Source organism: Chamaea fasciata, unplaced genomic scaffold (genome assembly GCF_029207755.1).
Source record: "Chamaea fasciata isolate MVZ Bird 193981 ecotype frontalis unplaced genomic scaffold, bChaFas1.0.hap1 SCAF_2, whole genome shotgun sequence".
Lineage (NCBI taxonomy): Eukaryota > Metazoa > Chordata > Aves > Passeriformes > Sylviidae > Chamaea > Chamaea fasciata.
The window spans coordinates 91,551,839-91,577,497 of NW_027094087.1; the positions used below are offsets into that span (position 1 = coordinate 91,551,839).

General features: G+C 40.4%; 1 protein-coding gene across 3 annotated transcripts in view; it reads right to left on the reverse strand.

Moving 5' to 3' along the window:
• NAXD (NAD(P)HX dehydratase) overlaps positions 1–25,659 on the reverse strand; it is a 49,605-nt gene continuing 23,946 nt past the window's right edge. For all 3 annotated transcript variants that reach the window (XM_066176763.1, XM_066176762.1, XM_066176761.1), the window contains 5 exons: positions 12,150–12,200; positions 11,967–12,071; positions 11,536–11,656; positions 2,890–3,010; positions 1–404 (listed from right to left, as the gene is read on the reverse strand). In XM_066176763.1, coding sequence (XP_066032860.1) covers positions 254–404; positions 2,890–3,010; positions 11,536–11,656; positions 11,967–12,071; positions 12,150–12,200 — 549 coding nt within the window. In that variant the 3' untranslated portion in view covers positions 1–253. The remainder of the gene's footprint in view (positions 405–2,889; positions 3,011–11,535; positions 11,657–11,966; positions 12,072–12,149; positions 12,201–25,659) is intronic.

Consider the following 25,659-nt stretch of genomic DNA (forward strand, 5'->3'; position numbering starts at 1 on the left):
TACTTTCAGTTTAGTTTTATTATATTATAACAGATCTGCAACTACAGCTTATTTCAGCCAAAACATTTTTGTATTCCAAACTCTTAAAAAATATCTACATTAATCATATTTTTCTATTCTTAAAAATAAAAAATATCTACCTAACATACCAATGCTGCTATAGCACTTGAAAGGGTGCATTATGTAAATTCTACGGTACATGTAATTACTCTTGCAGTCATTGTTCTTCCTTTTCTTCTCTGCTGCTTTGGCTTCAGGTTTCAAAAAGTTTGTTAAAAGCTGTTCCAACTTCTGAAACCATGTCAGAGGCTGTCATTGAACGTCCGAATTTCTGAAAGGCTTGGTGGTTAGACTGCCTCGTGAGAGAGCAGGCTCCAAATGCAGCCACTAGAAAGGGATTTTGACTGAAAGGAAAAAAAAACAAAACAAAAAAACCGATATTATGAAGAGAATCTGAACACTTCTGTGCAATTTGTAAGGTGGTGGACATCATCTTTGTACTTGTAAATGTTAGCATTGCCAGGAAGGCTTCTTAAGCAAACACGTTCTCAGACTCTTGCACTGCAGAGCATCTTTGTCTGATTTTTTTTTTAATCAAATACTTCCCTACCTATGGCACAGCATGTGACTGAGTGAGAAACACCACCAGGGCCAAAGCATGCAAAAGGACAAGAGGCTTAAAAAGTGGGGAAGGTGTCCCATGTCTAGTTTTACTGATGTGAAGCTTCTTGCTTTCCTTCAGAGGAAGATCGAAGGCTCACCTTACACCGCCTTTCAACCTCCTCTCCTCTCCATTCACTGGTAACCCCATTTAGTTTTGTATTGCAGGGGTGGGCAAAAGTCGTGGGGATGCAGACAAGAGATGGTTTTCAGCAGGGTCATAGACACTGCTCCAGGGCCTTCATTAGATCAGCTCAAAAGGGGTACAGTGGCAAGTGAAGACCACAGGCTAAGGCACACTGCTGTAATGCCTCCTTACACACTTAGGAACTGCCCAAGAGAGTGTGCCCAGACCCAGATCTGTAACTCTGAACCTCCCCCAGAGAAGCCAGCAGAGTTCAGAGCCACCTCCACCTTTCACCTCCAGAGCATCTTTTCATAGGTTGGGCCATGGGAGTCACTTCTGCTGCCTGAAAACAGAAAACAACTGTAGAACGTTCAGCAGCCAGTGCTGCGCTCCTGGTCTGGCTGATCAAAAACCTCTGCGCGCTCAGCCTCAGCAGAGCACTGCTGCCTGGAACACACTAAGGACCTCCTGACTCCTCTGCCAAGGGAGAGTTTTGTGAAGGATCCCAATGTAAAACAGGCAAAGCAGGACATGACTTTACAATTAGGTGTTACCTAAGCAAAGTTTCCATGTACTCATCAAGGTGCAAGAGCATTTAAGCCACCTTGAAAGTTAATTCTGGATGCCCAAATACTGCTCTGAAACAAGAGCTGTGTACAGGCTCCTGGGCTCAAGGCAGCTAAAGCACCATACTCCAAACACATCAGCATCCTCTCTACTCAAGTGAGGAATCCTACCAACTGTACCACTAGCATCCCTGAAAGCCAGGGCAATCTCAGTGTTTGAAAACCTCTCCGTACAGACCCATCCTGAAACGCCGGAGCCAGGCACAAGCTGGAAGGACTGGCTGGACTGCCTGCAGTGCCGTCTCCAAGTGGATGCCCTAACTCACTGAACCCAGAAAGCTCCTTTCCTGTAACACCTGAGGTAGGCAGGATTGGTACAGCAGGTGTCTGTCACCTTAACACCACTGCAGGAGACACAATGCCTTGCTGATGCCAATTATACTTTCCCTTCATCTATAAAATAAAGGAGTTTCTGAGCGAGCTGTTTAGAAAAGCCACGGGAGCTTAAGTCAGGAGCCTGGAAAACATGTGCTGTGTTTGCTAATCTCTAACAATTTAATACTGCTGTGCTGTACCCCATGCAAAAATGAAGTCACTCTTTTAACAACTTAAAACAATTCCTCCTTTAGTGGCAGCTGCAAATTCAGATACCCAGAATGACAAAGAAAACCAAGACCGTGTATGTTAGATTTCAGAATTATGAAGCCTGGTTTAACTCATTCCTCCTGGGGCACCTTGTGCAGTGCCCTTATGGTAACACAAGCACAGCCAGGATAACTCCCATGGACATCTGACACTGTGCACCTGCATGCAGCATCCCAAAGACTACAGGTCTCCATGCCTCAATCCTCCATAGCTCATTACTTACTGAGAAAAGGGACTGTAACTCCTTGACTGCTTACATTACTTTCAACTTAATTATCAAGCTGCTGCTTTCACGGAAAGACTCCATGACTATCTAGTTTGGCAGGAACTGACATCATTTAAATAAAAAACCAAAAGCCATCTGCAAGGCTGCTTTATGTACAACCAAAGTGGACTGCCATTTGGCCTTAAAAGAATTACTCTTTGAAGTTGTATTTTATTTGCAAGTTTCAACATACCTGCCCCACTGAATTACTTAGCCACAATGCAGGAGTGTGGAAAATAGAAAATCAAAGCCAAACAACATGTCTCTTGAATTATGGAGATGTTATTGCCAATGACTACCACTTATTTATCCTTTCTACTTTCTGCCTACATTCAACTGTTTTGAAAACACATACCTCATACATAAATGTCCTTGTGAACAGATCCAGAGGCTCTTCTTCTGCCCCAGACTTGGGAGATGTTAGATTACTGAATGGTTTTTCTTATTAAAATTATTACTGTTATGTAGACTGCTCTAGAACACCCTTATAGTTTTTAAAAATACATGGATACTTTCTTACCAAAATCTCCAATTTCATTTGGAAATTTACATCACAGCAGGTCTATGACAGTTGCCACAGGTGAACACAGACTCACAGCAATTAAGTTATTAATTAATATTCATACCCATTTGTTTTTTCAGCTCCAGCAACAAATGCCCAGTGTGCCAAGACTCCAAGAGAACCAGAAAGGAGGTCCCCCTGTCCACCACATCTCCGGCTGCTTCCTTCGTGACTGCACACAAGTACTGTGAACAGACAAACCAAAACCAAAGTCATGTGCTTTTATCCCTCTGTTTACAATGACAGCACTGCAGCTGCAAGGGTTACACTCTGAGGCACACAGCAACTAACGGGTGAGAGACTTAACACAGACAGCAGAGTATGCTGAAATACACTACTCGTAAAAAAAAAAGCATTAACATTTTCAGAAATACTTTTCTCATTACCTTTTAATCCTTTCCACATAACATTGCACAATGGTCACACTTTCTCCACTTCACTCAGCCTGCACAGCTGAGTTTAGTTATTCATGTCCCATCATGGACCATCACCCCAAACTGGACCAGGTCCTTCCACAAAGCCATTGCACAAACACAGTGCCTCTGAACTTCAGTTTGCCAGTGAAAACCAAGGTGTTTACAAAACGCAAAACAGAACTAAAATCTTAAATGTTCTACTATGTCCAACACGAAAATATTTTTTGAAACAGCCTTTTCCTTTAAGGCTTTGTAAAAAGCACTTGCAAGACAGATTTATTTTTTTCTGCCGATTGACATTGTCCTCACCATCCGTGTATGTTTCTTTCAGCAGTGCCACTGTGGATAGGTTGCGTCAGGATATCAAGTGTTACACTTCTATTTTAAATATACAAAGGACCTTGGTCAAACTGATCTCTTTGTGCAGCTTTAACTGCAAGGAACATGCAAAGGGTTTCACTACATTTAACTCCTTTGTTCTCCATTCTCAACAAGCCCAAGCAGGAAGCCTGGAGGTTATATAAGGCACATAAAAAGAAAACAGCATTAGTTCTGCTACCCTTCTCCAAACTCTCTTGTGGGTATGCACCTATCCTTAGCTTTTGTATTGCTTGGCTCTGAAAAAAACCAAAACAACAAACCGCAGGAGAAATTTATTTTCCTCTCCTAGGAGGATGGAAGAACTGGCAGAATCATGACTGGTCAAATGTGATCCTTAGCATCTCCAGTCAGCTACTGCAGGATTCAGGACTGTGCACACAATCACTTGTGTGCTGCTGAGCATGCCAAATATACAAGCGAAGGATAAGGCAAGATCAGGCATTGCTTGGACAACAGCTCTTACCTCAAGCCTGGGCTGCGTTTCTCCAAAGAATATAAACAGAGCAGCCCAGGTGTTTCAGAGGGAGTACTGCCCATATTTTTAACATTTGAAAAAGTTCTTCTTTTTCAAACAAATGGAAAAAATTTGCACAGAACTGAAGAACTTGGAGATACATCTTCCTAACTAGCAAGTGGTAGAAAACTACCTAATGCCAATAAACCCCTTGCAGTTTGTTATGTGCAACAGCCAAGAATTGTACTTCACTTCCATTTCCTACCGATGCTTCCAGCAGTAATTGCAGGGCTTGCGAGGCCAGGCAGTTGTGCGTGTTTGCTGCCACTGAGAGGGCAAAGACTCATTAGTCACCACGAGCACAGCACACGCTGCAGCCTTGCCAGCAGCTCGTTTTCCCAATCACTCTTCTCCCCTTCCCCCTCCCCCTCTCAAATTAAGATTCTGGATGTGTTTCTCAGTGAGCAGTAGCTAATGTCAAATTTCACAAGTGTAATGCCCTTCTGAGTTAGCTATCTGAAGAAGGTATGCCCTTTTAGGTGGTGTGATTCATTCTTATTTTTATTTTAAATACAGTGCTTTGGAGAAATTACTTCTAATTCTACTACTTTGAAGATGCTATCTCACAGGATTTTCACTTTGAGGGCTTGAACTCCTGGCAGGAGGCAGGATGGAAATCCTCTGTTCAAAAGCTTTGAGGCCTTCTGACTGACAGCTGAGCACAAGCCCCTGCTTATTAGCTGTATGTCACCATCTGCCACTATTCTGTAGCCCCACAACCTTCCAGTCATTTTTGAGCCGTACAGGAGAGCAAGATTTTCTCAAGCTAGGCCAATTATAATACTCTGCTGGAAAAAAAAAAAAATGGTCTTTTGTTTGTGGTTTTAAAAAATAAGTCTCAAATATGTACAGACTACCTCACAGGCTCAACAAAACAAAAAGCAAAACAAAACAACAAAAGCAGACATTTGTACTCCGCACACAGATGCTGGAAAACAAATCCATGGAATACCTTCAAAGAAGCAGAACTAGAGGAAATTCACTTGAATGAGGAGGGAAAGATATAACACACAATTCTTGTGCAGAGGCTCAGCTGATCAAAGAACATCTCAAAGTAAAAGGATGATGAACATGATGACAGGCAATGGGAAAAGGATTTAAAAACACTTCTGAATTACAGCCATTAGTAAGAACTTTTAAAATGTAAGAAGGAATCCCACAGTGGTATCAAGACAAACGGGCATACTGCCAAATCAATATAGGATGCTTTTCCCACCCTTCTCCTAGAACAGCAAAATAAAAGTGCTGTCTTCATGCCCCCCCAGAGCAACATCACCCACTGCATGTCTGAGCCCTCTGTGAAGACAGTTCCAGCAGTTCTTTCAGGACCACGGGGATGATGTCTCTACGTCATACTGAGCAGCCACAACCAGTGGCAATGTCACAAGACCTCAATTAGCTGGACATGGCTGAACAGTCAGCTATGATGCTGAGAAGGTGGGCAGTTGTATTCCTTGGAAACATGCAAAACACTCTATTTACGTGAGGATGACGCTGGTTTTGATCTGTTGTTCCATGAGGCTGTAGCACATTCAACTAGGGACAGGCATGTACATCAGCAAACATTGAAAACATGGTTCTTGGAAGAACAGAGGAGACAAGATGACTGGATGTGGGACAACAAAGAAAACTACAAAGACTGAAATCACCACAATGTGTCAATTTTGAAAAGGCAGCAGCCAGGCCCACGTAAGGTCAATTAGTCTGACACCAGTCCGAATCAAAACAATGGAGAGGTTCAGTTATAGTTCCGCTGACAGAAACACCCAATTAACGCTGGTCAAGCTGGCTGTTAGGGCAGGGTGCCTAGTTCTGTTTTCTAACAGGTCTGAGCAATCAAATCTATGTCTTTATTTTTTAGGGTAATGAATTAAAGAAAACCCACCTCACTATAAGTAGCAAGCAGTTTTTTAATGAAAACTGATTTATACCAAGTGACTATTGGTTTAAAAAAAAGACAATTCCCTAGCACTTATCCATGCAACACACACATACTATCAGAAGAAAAGGCTAGATGAAATAAAAATGTCATCACCGAAGAAATGCCTGCAAGGAGATCTGCTAGAGCCAGAACAACCACAAGACCTATTCAACAGTTTCAACGCAGTCTCAGCAAGTAAACATCACATAAATACTGCCAGAGCTTTAGGCACCAAGTACAACATGTCCCTCACATATAATCACACAATTTTCTTGTGTACCTAAATCCATGAAAATGATTTGTACTGAAATGAGCGCAACAGAAACAAAAAAATTGAATGCTGTCATATTGACAGAATATTGTAAAGTAGAAATTCAAGAGTTCTAGGCTTCAAACAATTTAAAACTCTGCCCCAGACTTTCTGAATAACTATGGCCAAGTCATTTAGTAGCTCTGTTTAATATATTTCAGGCCCTAAAATATCTTCAAGAAGTGCTGAAAAGGGAGTGACGGTGAGATACACATTAATATTTGTGAAAGCATTCAGACCATGGTGTCACACCTAGCTGCATCATTGCCAAGTTTTAAGCTGAAAGAACTCCCAGCCCAAATTTTGCTGCTGCCAAAGGCCCAGAAGAATGACCTATTTATGGGTATTGTGTGCTTAATTTAAAAAACCAAAACACAACAGTCTGTAATTGAAAATAGCTGTCCTCTCTTTGAAGGAAAAAAAAATCAGAATGCAGTAGTTTTGCTGACTTCAAGCACTACAAGTTAACTGGGAAGCACAGATTTTGATATGGCTGTACGCAGGCAGCACCATTTACAGTGCCAGCTCCTAGATACATCACAGTTAGAAAACCAAAGTTTTCTAACTACAAAAGGTGGTGTGTGTCTGTTTGCTCCTGATTCACCATGTTCACCCACTAGTGAAAAAAATAAATGCATCTCTGGAGTGGTTTTTACTTTTGCATTTAGAGCATGGCATGTGGAATATGGGATAGTTATGTGTTCTGATGATGATCAGGAAGGCTGAAGAGCCTATGTGAAATACCATATTTATTGAGACTGCAGACTGAAAGACTGGAGATTTTAATTTAACTCCTGAATCTCAGACATCCAGAACAAATTCCCTGCACTTGTTTTCCTCTTACAGAGGCGGAATATTTGCTCACCCTAATGTGGTCAGGAATCCATGTATGAAAAATGACCATTCTAACTTCTGATACAATCCAACTGGATCAATCAGCTAACAGGCACCCCACACAACAAACACACTCCAGTTTGATTAAAAGGCTTAGGATTTCCATTTTCTATGCAAATAATGTAGCTACCAAGGATAATTTTGCCCCATCAGTGCAAGATTTAGACCATTACCAGATTTTAGCAAAATCTCTTAGCAATATACATCTCTGACCTAGCATGTACGTATACTAGTAAGAAATGTATCTTTTTCCTTTTGCAAGTTAGTTCACAAAAGCACATAGCTGGAGATCATGGATTCCCAGGAACACTTCCCAGAGTGCATACAGACAGGGAAACCAAGTTTCTGGCTGGAGAACCAAGACTCTGGCTGGAAAAACAACTCAACTGATGTGGAAAATGTAAGTTGGCTTTTATATAAAGGGTGCTTATACTTTTTTATTCCCTAATCACACTTTTAAAACTTAGATAAGTCCTTGAGTGTGAGACAGAGCAGGCAATTTGAGACTAAAATGACCCAAATTTTCCATTAGTTTTGTTGGATAGGCACAGGAGCCAGGGGCCAGGGAGAAGCTGGCTGGCTGCACATGTCAGAGACAGCACAGTGGCACCAGGGACAGGAACCATCACCTCCCCATTTTGCTCGTTCAGCAGAAGCAGGACTGGAGACAAAGGCGCTGCCTCTCAGTTATAAATCTAGGTGAGATTTGCTCAGCAGCTGTGAGTGAGCCAGGCAGTGACAAGCACTGAACAGCTTCCTTTCTAGCTGTGTGGGGAGATGAATGGCTGGAATTACAAGTACCACTTGGCGACTTATGGCAAGAGTTGGCTTCTGAGCCCACAGCCAGTACTCAGTGTTCTGCCCTGCATGCTTCCTTGCCTCTTTTGACAGTAGCTGCAGATGAGCAACTGGAGAGAAACCAAATTTGGCTACTGGTTCCAGGTAAAAGTAGTCCCAGGCAGTAGCGGGATGGTTCCCATAAAACCTGCCTTTTGGAAGGGAGGAGGGTCAAACACAGAAAAAGTCATTATCATGTTTAAAAACCAAAATCCAAATACTCTAATTCAAGGACCTAACCAAATTTTAAACATGTTAGGAACTAAGGCTGGTATAACCACACTTTATTATTGACCAGTTCTCCAAAGAATAATAAAAAGATAACCTTAGAGAGCTGTGCCATAGTGAATAAAAGCTGACTTACCTTTTACCCATAGGCTGAGTACTCATTCCTACCCTGGTCAGTGATGGCACTGATATCACCTACCAAAAGCATGGTGAAGCTCATCTTTGTAGAGCAGGGAATCAACAACTGTAGACCAAGCTATAATGTGAAATTGCAAAAGGAAAGAGAATATAAAACTTAATTTAAAATCTTGGTGATTACGTTTACAGGCCAGTTGGCAGCTCACTATGAAATGGAGACAAATTTTAGAAAAACCTCTTTTATACTGGAGGACTGCTACTGCTCTCACAGAGGCCAGTATGTGACTTTGAGGCCATAAGGAATCATCAGCACCAGCTAGTCTGATCTGTGAAAACAAACTTTAGAGGTACCCAGACACTTCCAAGTTTGTCAATCTAGCAAAGTTTCAGGTATGTTGCTGTACTAGTTCATTTGTCTGAATCATACTTTGAGTTTATTAAACTTCAGCTTCCAATCAGAATTTATTGAGGCTCTCTGTAGATTACAAAGCTTTTGGCTGAGAGTAATTCTTCTGCAATACTTGACACCAAATCACCTGGTAACCCTTTCTGTCTTCAGGTAACAAAAGTAAACTGCATTTCCTACAGACTAATGAATAAAAGTACTGTGAAAATAACCACTACAATCACTCTAAGCTATGAAGCATTCACAAACCCAATCTTCCCTACTGCAAAATTTGGCATCTTCGAAAAGCCTTCCTTCCTCAACAACTAAGCATAAAACACTAAAGTTACAATTTCTCAATTTCTGGTTTTCCTGGAGAGCACTGAGACCTCTCTCTCTCTCTCTTTTTTTTTTTTCCCCCTTTCTTTTCTTTTTTCCTTTTTTTTTCTTTTTTTTTTTTTTTTTTTCCTGGAAAGCACACATGCAGTATTTTCCCAAAGGAGAAAGTTTAAAAGTAATATATGCAAACTAGAGTGTCAGTATGCTGAACACAGGAGGTCAAGCAGGAAATGTCTAATAGGCAGGGCTTAAGCACTACAAATGGATGATGACATCATAAATAAAAGGCAAGAGGAGTACACAGATCTTTTCATAATGTTTGATTGTGCTCAGAGAATATTGACCCGATCCAATAACCTTGGATTTCCCTCATGTATGTAGTATTAGCTGAAAAAAAAATTATATCAGCTCAAAAGAAGAGACAGATGAAAGATTAGAGCAAAAAACCTGGGAAAGAATTCAAGGTCTGTGACATGACAACATATTCCATGTTTGGCACAGAGCACACAGTAGAATCTCCTTTCTCAATATAATTTTGCATTTGAAAAGCTTTTTAAAAAATGACCAGCAGACCAGACCCAAAGAACATGGTTTTTAAAAGGAAGCTGAAGTCTGTAGTTTCTGCAAAATTCTCCAGAACCTTCTTCAAAGTCATGCAACCTCTAAAAACAGTTCTTGTAACAGACATTATAACCCTGCTTTCTTGGCTCAGCAATGCTGTCTGTAATGTCTGTAATCCAACAAAGCATCAGTGATAGCACCAAGGTAAGAGCAAGAAAGTAGCCTATAGCTAGACATCAATCAACTGCTATAAAGGCACAGAACTGTTTTTATTTCAAAACAAAAGCCGCTTCACTAACAGAAGAAAATACCAGAACACAACAGAGACAAATAACAAGGTAAGGAAAAAAAATAAAACCAATTAAAAACCCCCAAAGCACACAAGACATGCATGAACTTGTGCCATACATAAACATTTAAAATTGAAACTGGAAAGAACTTCACTTGTTTCCTGTTTTTTTTTTAATCCTGCATGACAAGAGACATTGGAGACCTGTCCTGTCTCTCCAGCAGGTGTGGGGATACACTTATCTCAAGAATAACAGTTCAAAAAGAAAACAGACAGATACTAGATAATGTACTCAATCTAAAGTGCTCACCCAGTCTTCCCAATGTTCATTTAAAAAGCAACAATCCTGTATAAAAAGAATATTGTTGACATAAAAGCAGAGGAAGAAGACAACTACAATGCTCAAAAGCTCTCTACCTGGCATAATCTGGAGTCAAGACATTTTATCCTCCAGCAGAGTTCATCCACCTTTAAGCCTGGCCTGACTATCCAAGGTGACAAATCAAGTCTGCTAAGGGTGCAAATATGACAGCAGACTTCCTGTGGGGAAACCTGGGTGCTGTGTGAGGAAGGTCCTTTACCACATAGATGTGACCATATTGCTTCCAGGTCCCACTTGTTGCACAGTCTGCTACAGTATCTGCACTAATGGGGTCTGTGGAAGGTGGCTCTGCACAAACCAGTTGTCATATTACATCTGCTTTTCTGTTATCAAAGACTTCCATGGCTCCCAGGAATGAAAAATTGGCTGTTTATATAAACCAGTTCTAAAGCAGCATAAACATTGATCTGAGATTAGCATTTCAAGTAATTAAAAGCAGAGCTGCTGCTTGTTATGTATGTGAAATAAGACCATGCAGGTAAAATGTGATGAAGGCACTCATGAATAAATTCTAAATTGATCACAGTAAATGATCAGTATAAAAAGCATCAGACAAGCAACTAATTTTATTAAGTATGGTTTAAATCATATTGGTATGAGACTGTTGTAATGGCAATCTAGAATTAATTTTTTAATTTGTCAGGGCTGCTGTAAAGTTACACATGTACATGCTAATCTGCAGCCCCATGATGGACAGCATCAAGGAACTGAACAGGTCATGAGCCTCAAGACATCTTCATTTCTCAAACACACTGATACATTGTGAACTAACAGTATTATGTTAGCAATAGTATCAATTTAGCAATGACAGCAGCATTTACATAAACCATCTCAGCAAAGAACTTTCAAACAGTTCACAAAAATCAAATAATTAATTCCTCAATATCCATGTAATGTAAACTATAACATTTATAAATGCAAAATAAAACCAGCGAATAAATTTAGTTGCACTCTTAAAACATCAATTTAAACAAATCTTCTAAAGGTGATCTGCAAAGGCAGCAATGCCTCCCATATTCAGGGGAATACAGCCAAATGCTGGACTCTACTGGACTATGACTGAAAGCAAACAGAACAGAACAGTCACACTGCTAAAAGCAGAAGGCTTCACTTACCCTTCTCTCCATCTGAAATAAGATCTCTTTCTCCCTTTTGCACAACTGTCAAATTCCCCATGGCTTGGCTGAGTCTTAACACACATCCATGATGATCACTACTGTCCACGGGGTCTCTAAGCTACAACACAAGAATTCCATACACAGCACTTATTTTGCTACTAGAACAACATATTGTAACACATGCTACTTACATATGCATGGTAGAAAAAAACACAAAGGCGACATCATCAGTCTGTCTTTAAAAAAGAGCTCAGTTTAAGAATATGCATTGCTGTGGCAATTATGCCATGCAATAAAAACCCAGACAGTGTTTCTCTCACATACAAGAAACAGCACATAGTATTTAAGCCAGTAATAAGTTACTTATTTTCAAGGACAAAAAGACTAAACTTGCACATACTTAAATACCAAACAGGCAAACAGCTCACCATGGCTTCATATAGTCTACTGAACTCCATATAGTTTGGAGTAAGGATAGCTCGCTGGTAGCCTTGAATAAGAGAAGGCTGCTGGGAAATGAGCCACAGTCCATCCTGCAAAACACAGTAAGAACATTTACTGAATAGATTCTTAAATGTTAAACCAGTGACTGAAATCAAGAAAATACTTACTGCATCAATAATGATAGGAATTCCTTTCACTTTCGATTTCTCTATAATACCCTGCAAAAAATGCAGATACTTTTAAGATGCTTGTTAATTTAGATCTTGTACAATCCAAACAATTCATACGATAAATCTGACCATGTAAGTTGTTTTTACAAAGTGATAGAAAAAATTGTTATATTCTGCAAACTAATGTAAAACATTTTCATATTAGCAGGTAATTTTACAGTCACAATGTGCTTTCTCCCCGGTTTAAGGGTCCGCAGAGTTGGTATGTGTATTGGGTACTCATGGCAAGGTTTTGGGAGGGGCAAGAGGGGGTACAGGGCCTCTCCAAGAAGTTACTGGAAGATTCCCTCATGTCCAATAGATCCAATGCCAGCCAGTTCCAAGACAATTCTGCCACTGGCCAAGGCCAAGCCCATCAGCAACAGTGGTAGCACCTCTGGGATAACAGATTTAAAAACAGGACAAAGTTACTGTGCTGAATCAATTGCAGCCAGAGAAGAGAGGAGTGAGAATATGTGAAAGCTACAGCCCTGCAGACACGCAGGTCAGTGAAGGAGGAAGAGGAGGTGTTCCAGGCTCTGAAGCAGAGATTCCCCTGCAGCCTGTGGTGCAGTTCACGGTGAGGCAGCTGTGCCCCTGCAACCCATGGAAATCCACAGGGAAGGAGAGCAGGTGGATGCCCAGGGGAGGCTGTGACCCCATGGAAAGCATGAACTGAAACAGGCTCCTGGCAGAACCTGTGGCCCCATGGAGAGAGGAGCCCACACTGGAGCAGTCTGTTCCTGAAGGACTGCACCCCATGGGAAGGACCCGTGTGGAAGCAGTTTGTTAAGAACTGCAGTCCATGGGAAGTCCACTGGAGAAGTCTGTGGAGGACTGTCTCCTGTCAGAGGGACCCCCTGGTGGAACAGGGGAAGAATGTGGAGTCCTTCCCACAAGGAGAAAGCAGCAGAGACAATATATGATGAACTGACCAGACTACCCATTTCCTGACCTCCTGCACCACTGAAAGCAGGGAAATGAACAATTTTGGAATTAAAATAAACTTGGGAAGAAGGGAGGGGTGGAGAGATTTGGCTTGATTTCTCATTATCCTACGCTGATTTCATTTGTTATAAAACTCAATTTCTCCAAGTTGAGACTGTTGAACATACTTCAATATAACAGTAACTAGTGAATGATCTCTCCTGTCCTTCTCTTAACCCACGAGTTTTTTGTTGTATTTTCTCTTCCCTGTCCAGCTGAGGAGGGCAGTGATAGAGAAACTTGGATGGGCACCCAGCATTCAGCCAGGGTCAACCTACCACAATAAGCAAACAAACAAGCAACCTCACCCGCTCTGCCTGCTGTAGGAGGCATGTAATGCCAACACAAATCACACATAGTAAACATACATCTTCAATTAAAAAAAAACCAGAAAAATCCCAGTGAGTACTGCCTTGATGGAAATATATATACCAGTATGGTATATATTGGATGGAAATATATTATACCAGTAAGTATATACTAACTTCAGCTGCTTTGCTGCTGACAGCCCCACTGCAGTATTAGTTTATGTACAAACAAATATCAGAGACAAGCAGTATGTATGTATGTCATTTCATCCGTGGTTCTGGAAGTTTTATGCTTTGAAAGCAAAACCAAGGTGGCCCTGACAACAGACCATTTGTAAAAGTGTTTTTTTCAGCAAGCAGTATCTCTGAGCAGACTGTCTGCCCTTGTTCTCTCTCCTAACCCAGCGGCAGCAATGACTGATCCTCAGGTTTTTTAATGAGCAGTGAAGTTTTTTTCAGTGTCGGTTATTACCAACTCATCTTTGAAGCTGGAGGGTTTCTCTTTTTCCTGTATAAGATAACAGAGCATGGTATCCATCCAAAAGTTTAATTACTTATGGATGCCATTAAGCTCTTCAGATTAGCTATCATATGGCACTGAGCTTCACAGGTTTTCAAGATATGATGTAAGGAATGAGGAAGAAATTTTTAATTAATGTTCTGCATATTGAACATCTCTTTTCTTGTATAGTGGTCAAAATAAACACCACCCACCTTACTCTCTGTAAATTATTACATATGACATATACCTATGCTCACAAACATTACTACCTGACTCTGATTTTTCCAATACCAGCGGAAAATATTTCCCTTCCATTTTCTTTGTCAGGCACTGTTTGTAGTTTGGAAGGATGATACCACCCACTGCTCCAAGCCTCAGGACTTGTCTCAACACATAGCTGTGGCTACAGTAGAAGCTACTAGAGCACAGAAACCTTTCCTACACAGACTTGCCCAACTTGGGCTGTGTGTCAGACTGCCAGCTGCCCACCTCCTTTGAGATCCCTAGGGAACACCACAGTCTTCTCTTATACTCAGCTACCTGAATAATTTTGAACCAATCACAAGTTTTACATAACTCAAACTGTTCAGCTACTGCTAAATTATTCAGATTTATTAGTAAATATACTTAACAGCTGTGTGAGGATGGAGTCTTAAAACACACCTAGAATTAACTGTGGCATTCTGAAAACCAGAGTGCCTTACTTTCAAAGCTTTTAAGCAATGTATGAGAGTAATTTCTTAATTCATTCATGTTAATCTGCACAGATGTGCACAGCTCAGATTTCCTTCACAGAAGCTGCACTGCTTTGCCCCTGCTGTGTTAAGTTCATCCACAATTACATTTAACTTGGCTCAATTTGTAACAATAAAACAAGGCTGTGGATCTAGCAACCAGATTTTGTGCTTTGCTGTTTGTTTTTCCTTGTATAAATGAAAGTTATAGATTCAACAGCCCAATTATTTTTGAACTATACTAAGCCCTTTTGATTAGATATCATAGGGCACTGAGACTCAGACCTCAGCAAGATCATCCTCCCCCAATCTTTGAAGGTCAAATATCTTTCACTACAACCTGGTTTTCTAACTGGTTAATAATTAGAATATTTTCGTACATTAGCAGCTTCACCAAACTCCTTCAGTACACTTAAAATGATTACTGCTCCACTTCCCACTAATACGAATCACCAGTTTTTTCTAGTATGTCAACTTCAATAAGCCAGACTTTCATGACACTTCATTTTCTAAAACTAAAAAAGATTTCCCCAACACAGTCAGTAAGGAAGTCTGAAGGAAGACACTAGATCTCAGGAGTCCTTATCCTTCTGAACTATTCTCTTAAATGCATTATAAGCAATCTAGGGAAGGAATTTTGCCAAAGTTTTGTTCCCAAAACAGCTGAAGTTTGGCAGTTGCTGTCATTGTTTGGCCCCTTTTCATGTTTCCTCATAATATCCATATTGGAATCTCTCGCTCTCTCCTAAATAAGCAACCCTGAAGATCCATGGTACACCAAAAGAATGTATGTATAAGATAAAAAAGTTGAAGCTACAAAGCATGACAGTGTATCTACAGCTAAATAGCATCTGGAAGGCCAGATCATCGGCACACTTCAGAGAAATAATTTTTCCTAATCGTGTTTGAGTTCCTATCTCTCAAGCACATCCTCCACAATCCTGAAACATTTGACCTCTGCTCTAAAGAGAAATTTCACCTTGGTAAGTAAAACCTACTGGGCAAGCAACTTTTATTGTGCACCACATCTCTGAGGTATCAGTTTCTAATCTAATCTACTGAATGATCTTCACTTGTTCTTCCTCCTCTCCTTATAAAACAAATAATCAGGGGATATAAAGTCATTTGTCTTATTTTGAAAGCTCATTTTTGATTAAAAAAATGCCAAACAATTAAAACCCAAACAAACCAAACAAAGCTCCTATTCCAATCATTTTCCTTTCCTCTTCTTTCCTTAAACCCAGACAGAAACTGCTTGGAGATAGACAAGGAACCTCAGAGAGGAAGTTCTGGGAAGGGAAGGGGTGGTTTTGAAATTGTAATAAACCAGTACAGACCAGGGAATACCCCCCTAAGACAGCCACAAGTTTTAAGGACAAAACATTCATGGAAACGCCTATTCCTTACTGATTGTGGAGAGCAGTTCACCTCCTGCAGCTTAGACATCCCATTTAGGGTGGGATGAATAGCCAACACAAATACCTGTCTCTCCTCAGCTATCACAGCAGGTGCACAGACACTCCACTGTTATATTTTTAGACACCAAGAATTAGGTGAGATGAAGCCCACCTTTAAACACTATTTCTGCAAATACCATATTTTAAAAAAAACCCTTAAATATTTGCATTAAGAGGAGTTTATGGCAATAATGGCAACATCCCCTATGCAGAGTACTTTGTTCCTGGAAGCAAAAATCAATTTTCAGCTGTATTTGTAGCTCGGTATTTGGCATGGACTTTCTTGGTTAATACCTGTAAATACAGAAGAACCTTCACTGTTAATTGGCCAATTAATACAGCTCAGACTAACTCTGCTTTCACACCAAAACCTATTTAACAGTTCCTAATAGAATTCTATGTATGAGCAGAAACCATCTGTTCAGTTTTATCCAATGTTACAATTATTTCTATGAGAAAGGATTTAGAAGAGAACATTGAAAATATTAAGAAATGTCACTAAGACAAAAGCTGAAATCAAAACAAGTGAACAGCAACACATACAGATATCAATGATAAGCCCAAGACATCACCCCTTGCCTTCAAACAGCATTTTGAATATTAAGATTTTAGAGATTCTAGCTCCGGGATATCCCAACGGACATACTTTCTGTGCACAGAATGTATTATACCACACCAGTGGTGTTTTGGCTTGGAGCAAGGCAGAAGCCCTTCCTTCAGTTGATTCCTAAGCCCTCAAGGACTTCCTAAACTCAAGCCCTGGACTCACAAGGCAACCTTGGCACAAGTCACAAGGCAGAGAGGACACTGATGAGAAGAAGAGGATGACACACTGTTGTCACCCAGCCTTATGACCTACAGCCACACTGTGTAGCTAAAGGTATCAAGGACTGAAATTTGGATCCTTCCTCTACAATTCACAGCCAGGGCCAAAATTCAGTCTCTTACCTGTCATATTGAGAGTCTTAATAATGGGGTTTGGGCAATCTCTTGCTAGAGATATTATTTGTATCAGCTGACTAAATACTTGGTAGTCCTCTGAAACAGTGATTTAACATTTGTGTGAGAAAAGGAAAAGAGGTGTCAATCTCCTCTTATTAAAATCAGTGACAATTAACTGTCTTGCAAGACTGCAGTACTTGTGCTAGAACAAATCTGTAACAGGAGTTTCCTCTCCTAATAACAAGACCAAATCTGAAGGTTCTATCCTCATTAAGCCTAAAAGGAAATTACCTGAGATGCACACATCCCACGAATATGCTCTATGGCACAAACTCTCTCACAGTTATTATTATCTGTTAGCAGCACCAAATACTTGACATTTAGAATTGCCCAAAATAGTATTTCAGTCATTGCAGTTTTTGGTGGAGGTGGTTGAGGGGAAGAAAGCCAGAGAGGGTAAAATTAACCTGAATCTACTCCTACTCTACTCTTGAAATACATGATTTCCTGAAAAAAACTTTTTCTTTGACTCATTATTCAGGACTTCTATGCAAGCAACCTACTCAGTAAGAACTGAAAAAGAACTTGTGTCACAGTACAAACCATTGGACTATCAGAGGAAAGGTAACTCTTTACTGTAATTACAAAAATTTACAAAGGATGAAAAATTAATGTGTTTTAATTTTTTTTATTACCATGGAAACTATTCCCTTAAATGTAATGCATTTATTGTAGTAGAAATCTGTTTTCTGTCCCAACTTTCACGTGGGAATTTTAAAACAGATTCCCAAACCCAAATTCCCATCTTTAAAAGAAACCCAAAAGACAAAGCTGAAAGACATAAAAAGCAAAACCACCAAAACAAAACCAAAACACACCAATCACTACACTTCCTCCCCCCAAAAAACCTGAAACACAAACCCCCAACTCACTAATAACCCGTACAACACACACACAAATACAAAATTATTCAGGCTGGAAAGGACTGCAGGAGGGAGAAGCCTGAAGGAACAAATGGACAGGATACTGCTGAGAGAGGACACAGTAATGCAGAAAAGCATGATATGATTTAACCATTTGATAGCCTGCAGCTGTGCTGTGAAACACAAGATTCACCTGCACTGCACTAACAAGGACATCCAGGACTCCTGCACACTTTCACAAGTATTATGAAAAAGGGAATGGGGCTGAGATGAGCCTCTGGTTGTAAGAAATAGCCATGTGGAGAATAGTGGGGAACATGCGAGGGAGGAATAAATTGCTATGGAGCCCCTAAGTACAAGCAAAGGATTCCTTATCAGCCATGGAAGTCTTCACAGAGCAGCCACCCTGAGGGCCCCAGGGGCAGAGAACAGGTGGCACTCTCTCAGTAAGTACCCACAGCCTCTTGGAAAGAGACTCTGCAGTCTGGACTTCTCCACCTAAGTCCACGAGCCAAATATAACACCCATCCTATTTATGCTGCCCACATGCAACAGCATAAAAGCTGGTTCTCCACAGATCCACAGAAAAGACAATTATGTAGGTTTGCCACACCTGAGATATACTTTTCAGCTTTTTTAATTAGATGTGGATTAGCAGAAGAATGCCTGCAGTGACTTTAAATATATTAGTAGTTTTATCACTACTTATGTTCTTCCTCATGAGCTAGTTCAGCTATACAAAACTTTAGCATTTGGTGTTTACAAAGGGAAGAATCAGGAAATTAGAGCCATTCATTTAATTATTAGATTGAATTTTAATAAAATGAACAGAAAACCAGATTAGCAGAATATATGAAGCAACATCTATCCCACAACAGTAATTAATTTTCACATTACCATTTTTCTACCTAGCAAAGGAAAGACTGCCTTACTTGACATCAGCAAAAAACACTGCCTTTCCTCAGTCCCTTCAAGAGTCATGTCTGGACCCACTCTTGGGAAAAGTCCTACTCATTTTCTCAAAAAGAAATTCAAGCCTTAACATGCCATAGTAATGGACAGTATTGACCAAAATGGCATCCAAACACTTTAGGAAGCAGTGCCTTCAGCCCACTGAAAGTGCACTCCACTGCAACCAGAAAATGCTGAGAATGTAGTCACACACTCTGGTTTGGTAAAGACATGCAAATGTGCATAACCTGGCACTGGGAGTGGCAGTCCCTTTTACAAAGAACCCTCTCCTGAAAGCTAGGATCAGAAACTGCTGTTGAAATGCCACCTACAATTGCTTATATTTTCTGCATGGATGCTGCTCTCATCCAGCAATCCTGAATCCATGGTTTTGTCTGAAACAGAGAGATAAACGAAAAAAAAGAGCCAAAATTTTCCTGTAAATGCTGCAGCTCGAAGCATTTCCACACATCCTCCTCCCCAAGGTGACTGGGAGGAACAAATAAGTTCCACGCCAACACGCTGCAAATCGATTCCTACAAATAGGCACTGAAAGCCCTAGGAAGCATTTCTGCCTTGCTTGCTTCGAGTCTGGATAAATGCAGAGTTAGCAGGGACTCAGCTGCAATAGAGGTCAGGATGCAGCTCTCTGGTGGAGATGCCTGGGAAATGGGCTTGGCAAGCAGGATTTTGTAATCTTGCACAGCTAGAAGTAGGCAAATATCCCAGGCACAGGCTGTGCTCAAGGCTACAGTCGTAGCTGGCGGGGGGAGAAGTTTCCCTTAATATATTCTATTTGATGCAAGAAATTTGAAAAACATTAAGAATGGAGTTCTGCTGTTTAAGGTTCTTCCCATTAAAGCCATATTTTCAGAAATTTCAAAATGAAATTTTTAGGCTTTTTATTGACTCACTGGTTAAAGCATGCAGTTAGTTGTCTCTTAAATGTGCTTTTATCAACTCCTACAAAACGATCCAAAGACTCGTCCTCCTTTCAAAATTCAGCAAAGACAATGAAAATCTCTCTTTGTGGACAAGATATATATACACATCACCTTTAACTAGCGTAATTGCTTGAGTTTTATTTTACGTATTTCTGTACATATACCTATCACTAATTCATTATTCGCTCCCCTAAGCCCTCAAACCTCATGCAAGGAATGACCACCACTTGTGAATGAAGAGTCACATAATAGAGATGAATATCCCTCCTCTGGAACAGACAGGTTCTTCATCTTGTGGCTTATGCTCCATTCCATTTATGTTGGTCTTTTGTCTTTTAAGTGTAGTACCACGTGCTAAGCCCTGTTTTCCAAAGCAGATTTTCAGGTGCACAGCAAAATATTCCACTTAAGCCAGGCAGAGTGTGATAAGAACTCTAAAGAGTACCCCCCTGCACCATCAGGCTCATTAAGTGCTTTGGGAGATGTTAGAAGCTGTTACAATTAACAAAGCTGAAGACAGCCTAGATGGCAGCTAATCAAAACCGTTCTATTCTACATTAAAAAAAAAAAAAAAAAAGAGAAAATTATTCGTTTGTAGATTCCTTGTTTGAATTCAAATTAGATCACTTGCCTTAAGCATGGAGAAAAGCTGCAACTAACAGCTTCTTAATATCAGCTTCAATCACATGCTAAATTCATAAAGAAGTGACATAAACCAAAGAAATGCCTGAACACAATATGAAAAAGCAAAAGCTTCTGAAATACTGCCCTAATTATGAAAAAATACAAAGCACTCCTTTTTGCCTATGCTCCCCCAAAATCATGGTCAATCAGAGACCATTTGAGAAGCTACATTTATACATACATTTCAGCCCTAAACACATAGATATCCACTTTTAACTATATCATTTTTATTGCAATCCAAACTATAAATATATATATCAGAATAAATAAAAGCAGTAATTTTTCTCATGCTCTCATTCACTGAATGTTTGCACTCACAATGAAAACTCTACAAGGTTTCCAATTTATAGCTGATTATGTTAACTAGATTTGGCTTAAGATATTCATGGTCAGCTGTTGGCACTTTGTCTTAAATAAACATAAACTTTAAATGAACTTGTCATGCTTAAAATGAACTTAATGAACTGAATTTATCACTGCCAATTTCTTTTTAGGGTTTCTAGCTGAATGAGCTCAGAAAGAGTTGAAGAGATATCCAATACCACTGTTCTACTTACAAATGCTTTTGAGGATCAAAATCAAGCTAAACAATATAAGCCTACAAGCAGAAAGCAAATAAATATCCCACTTCACTGTGAATGACTTTCATCAAGATCCATTACATATATTAGAAATAAATTCTGTTTGCAAGCTGCCATAACCTGTATTTAAGGTACTGTTAGCATATATTCAAACACTATTTTTCTAATCAAGGCATCTGTGAGGAAGCCACAGAATACTAACAGGTCTTAGCATAAGCAGCAGTAGTTTCTTGGCATAAGCAAGAGGGTATCTCTGCCTTGAGCTAGTGTTCCCAAGCTTTAGCCACACCAGTTACACTACCACAAACACCTGCATCCTAACCCAGTGACTGCCCCACCTTCGGTGATGACATCCACAAATTCTGAGTCTCATCAGGCCTTTTGAAAGCAATGCAGCTTGACTAGCTAGAGGTCAGTTTTTCACAGGATTCTGTTTGTGATATGTGCATCAATTCTGGGCCTTGGGTGAAGGCTGACAGCATACATGTTCTCACAGAGTGGGCACATACATCCCACTGGGTTTTGCCCTTGCAGTATCCCAAACACAAGATTCCAGCTACCTCACCTCCTCCTAGCTGAGGGCTGAGAAGAGGAAGAGGCATATCTTTGCTGCTACTTCAGTTCCTTATGAACTGTTGAATCCCCAGAGCAAGAACCTCCAAAGGATATAAACAGGGAGGAAGCAAATGCACATGACACACACACAAAAGAATGAAGTTTCCAGCAAATAATTCTGCTTTGAATTTGAGTTGCCATGAGCAGTGACTCTAAACAATGATACATTCTGTTGGCTCATACTTGTACATGGTGGTAGGTACCACAGGCAATACAAATCTGTCACCTGCAACATTCACCTGGGATGCTTCTCAGGTGTCTTACACCTGTGGTACAAATAGAACTGAGAGGGCCACTTGGATATCAAGAGGAAAATCCTTTTCAAGGCCCACAGTGACAGATTCAACTCTAACAAACTTGTATGTTAACAGGTGGCCCTGTATTCTGCAGTGCTCTTGATCTTGCAAAAAACTAATATAGTGTAGTGAAGCACCTGGTCCCGTTCTCACAGTTTATTAGGGCTGTAAAGTGTTGCCTAAATTTTGAATGCCTGAGGCTTGAAAGGGGGGAAAATAATCCAGCTAATCAAATACAGGAAGGCTGATGCTTCAGTCAAGGTGCAAACTTCAAATGGGTTCTCTCTGGGCACCCCTGATGGAGATGATCCGTGACAAGGGTCCAAACTTCTCTCACCATGTAAATGTTAACCATAGCCAAGACATCTTAACACAACCTTAAGATGATGTCACACAGGGTAGAAAATGAGATTCTGAAATTTATATCCCAAGAGATAGCAGAGATCTTTAAGGGCAAGGGACTGGCTGAGGGAAGCACTGCAGGGCAAGGGCGCTGAGGGAAGAAAAACAGTAACAGCAATAGGCACAAGTGGCAGGTAGGCAGGGCCTCAGCCAAAAGAAAATCCAGGCTGGTCTTCCTGACATACTCTGGAAGCTAAAAACAGAAAATGAGAATTGAGCAAAAGGAACAAGCATATGGTTTGAGAACCCAGTCAATTTTATCATGTAATCTGAATGACACAGAGCTGTTCTTGCCATTAATCATTACCTCTCTCCTACAGGAGGAAAGCATGCATGCTCTGCTGAAAACAGCATTCTGACTTCAAGCAAGACACAGGAAATCTGGAAGACCAGGGTCCAGGACTTGGTGCTGCCACTTCAAAGAGAGAGGCAAGAAACCCAGTGACAAGCAAGGAAGATTCCAACATCGAAGAGTTCAGTTAAGGAGAGGGCTCTTCACAATGATCAATGCTTATCTATGTGATCCCTACCACCAGCAATCCTCTATCAGCCCATTTGGCCTCAAAGCCAGAAGGAATAGGGGAAAGGAGTTGACAAGAGGATGGAAAGTGATGAAGGACATAGCTCAGCCTGTAACTGCCTAACTGCTAGGTGGCAGCAGAATGCAGAACATCCTGGAGCATTAGGCAGCATCTCCTGCTCTCCCAGGAGGCTATGCAAGGAACACTGTATTTTTAACTAAGTCCTCTCAGAAGCTGCACTCATCACCCTGCAGCAGAAGAATCTGGTTCTCTCACACACCAAAGAAACAGCTCTTGATGGTACAGGCAGAAATTTCTCTGCTTCCAAGCTTCTCCTGGAAGGAAAAACAGATCAGAGTAAAGCCAGAAGTGCAAACATACATGCAACATCTGAATGAAGTAAATTGTGAATGGTAGATATGATAGGGATGTAACACTGTTGCTGTGTGAAAAAAGGAGAATATCCAACAGCTTTGGAAACACGCTGCTTCTAAGCAGAGAATAGTCATAGGGATCTTGGCCTTGCTCCCACATAGCAGCTAACTCTTTCTCAACAGGCTAAACCACCAGCAGCAGCACTCCAACTGAGTTGAACTCAGTGACATAACATACTGGCATCCCTGACCAGAATCAACCATGGACACTGAAAGGAAAAAAACAGATGGCCTGATGTTCCCTACAAGAAAGTTGGCATCATGGCCAACTTACACACCAGATGTGCTAACAGCATTTCAGAAGTTTGAAGTAGTATGTAGTATGGGGAGCAGAAATGCTTCAATCTACACACTCAAGAGCTGAAAAGTGGAGCAGAAATGTGGTTTTGCTCTTCTCTGTTGACGAGAAGCTGCTTGGACTGCTTATTTGCTTTGGAATTGGAAGGTCTAACCAGGCTGAGACTAGAATCGACACATCTGCAAGGGATTGAAGTGTACTGCTATCAGGACACAACAAATGCTTTCTTTAGGAGAATTTTCTGAAGCTGCAGCTCCTGGTCTCACAAACCTATGGCTAGAAAGCTCTGACAGAGCATCAGCTCCAAGCAACAGAGTAACAGCATGTGAGGGTTCTGGCACAGACCCACACAAGTGGCTTATAAAAGAAAGATATAACTTGCAAAGCAGCTTCTTGTAACAGGACTTGTAAATGGAATTACAGCCAAACCCACAAAATTGCAGGAAGCCAGTAAATATGTATTCAAAGACTATCAAGGTGCTCAAGGAAAAAAAAAATCAAATCAAAGGAAACTGATCACAAGGTGGGTTTTTTTAAAATCAGACTGTTGAAAAGAGCTCAAATGGCACAGTGAGCAGTGCAGGCGTTAAGAAGGAGAGAGGCAGGTGACACAGTAAAGATGCTGAGGAAGCAAAACATTCTTTGATGTGGAGATGATGCACCATCTGGTCAACAAGCACTCAAGCTATTCCACAACAAAACACTGTCTCTTGGCTATATACCAGAAATTGAAGGTTACAGCACTAGTAATTAATTTCTTAATTTCTCAATGCTCAGAAGAGAGAAGCAGCCCAAACACATGACTGTTTGGAGAAGCACATTAATTGGAAATGTGCTGGCACAATACTGGCAAGAACTGACATAAAAACAGCTTTAGAGAGATGCCAGAACACGATGCCTCAGCACCTTAACGGGACAGAAGGAGGCAGAGGGGAAGCTCTATCCCACCATCACTACCACTCTGATATAAAACCCTGACCAGAAAGCAGACACTCACTGACCTCCCAGCTCTGCGTTCATACAACACACGCCACAGTTAGCTTAAAGGGAAACCAAAAAACTTTATACCAAGCCAGCCTCCTATAAAAGTTTAAAATAGCAATGCTACCATCTCTTGGTTTTTTTCTTGACACTTAAAATTCGCTGTTGAAGCAGGAGGGAGACTCCGCTTTCCCTCAGCACAGAGAAGCACCACTGCTCCTCAGACAGGCAGCCAGGGTTCACTTGTCACAATGGCATGTTAAAAACCTCAACACTGGGTAACTAATGATCACTTACACAACTACAGAGCAGACAAAGAGCTTGAACTTTAATATGACTTGAAATTAATACGGCCAGATCCACAGCTCATATGAATGTATCCCGAGATTTTAGCATGAAGTAACTTCCAAATGCCTTGTCTTTATTGGCTGAGTTTGTTTCTTTAACTTTAAGCTGGCTTACACAGGACAGCCAGACTGAAGTAAAAGTATGCTTGTAATTCACTAAGAAAGCAATATTATTTTTAGCAATGAGGAAAAAAATACAATCAAGAAATCTTCCAGATACTTCTGTAGTACAGATAAGCACATAAACCCTGGCCAGAATTCTGACATTAAAGAAGCTTATCTTAGATATTCTAAATTAATTCTTATTTTATTTTGTTTAAAGTTGTTTGCCTTTAGGAAAAAAAACCCCATCAAACTTTTTTTTTTTTTTAGCTCAGAAAAAAAGGATTGTCTCAAATATTTTTTCTGTAAAAAAAATTCTGAAAAAAATATTTTCAAAAAAATATTAAAATATGTTTAAATTTTTCACTCATAAAACAATTGATTTCATCAGTTGTACTAAATTTATTTTATTTTCTAATCTTTATTAGTTTTGCAGCTCTGTATCATAACATACACATT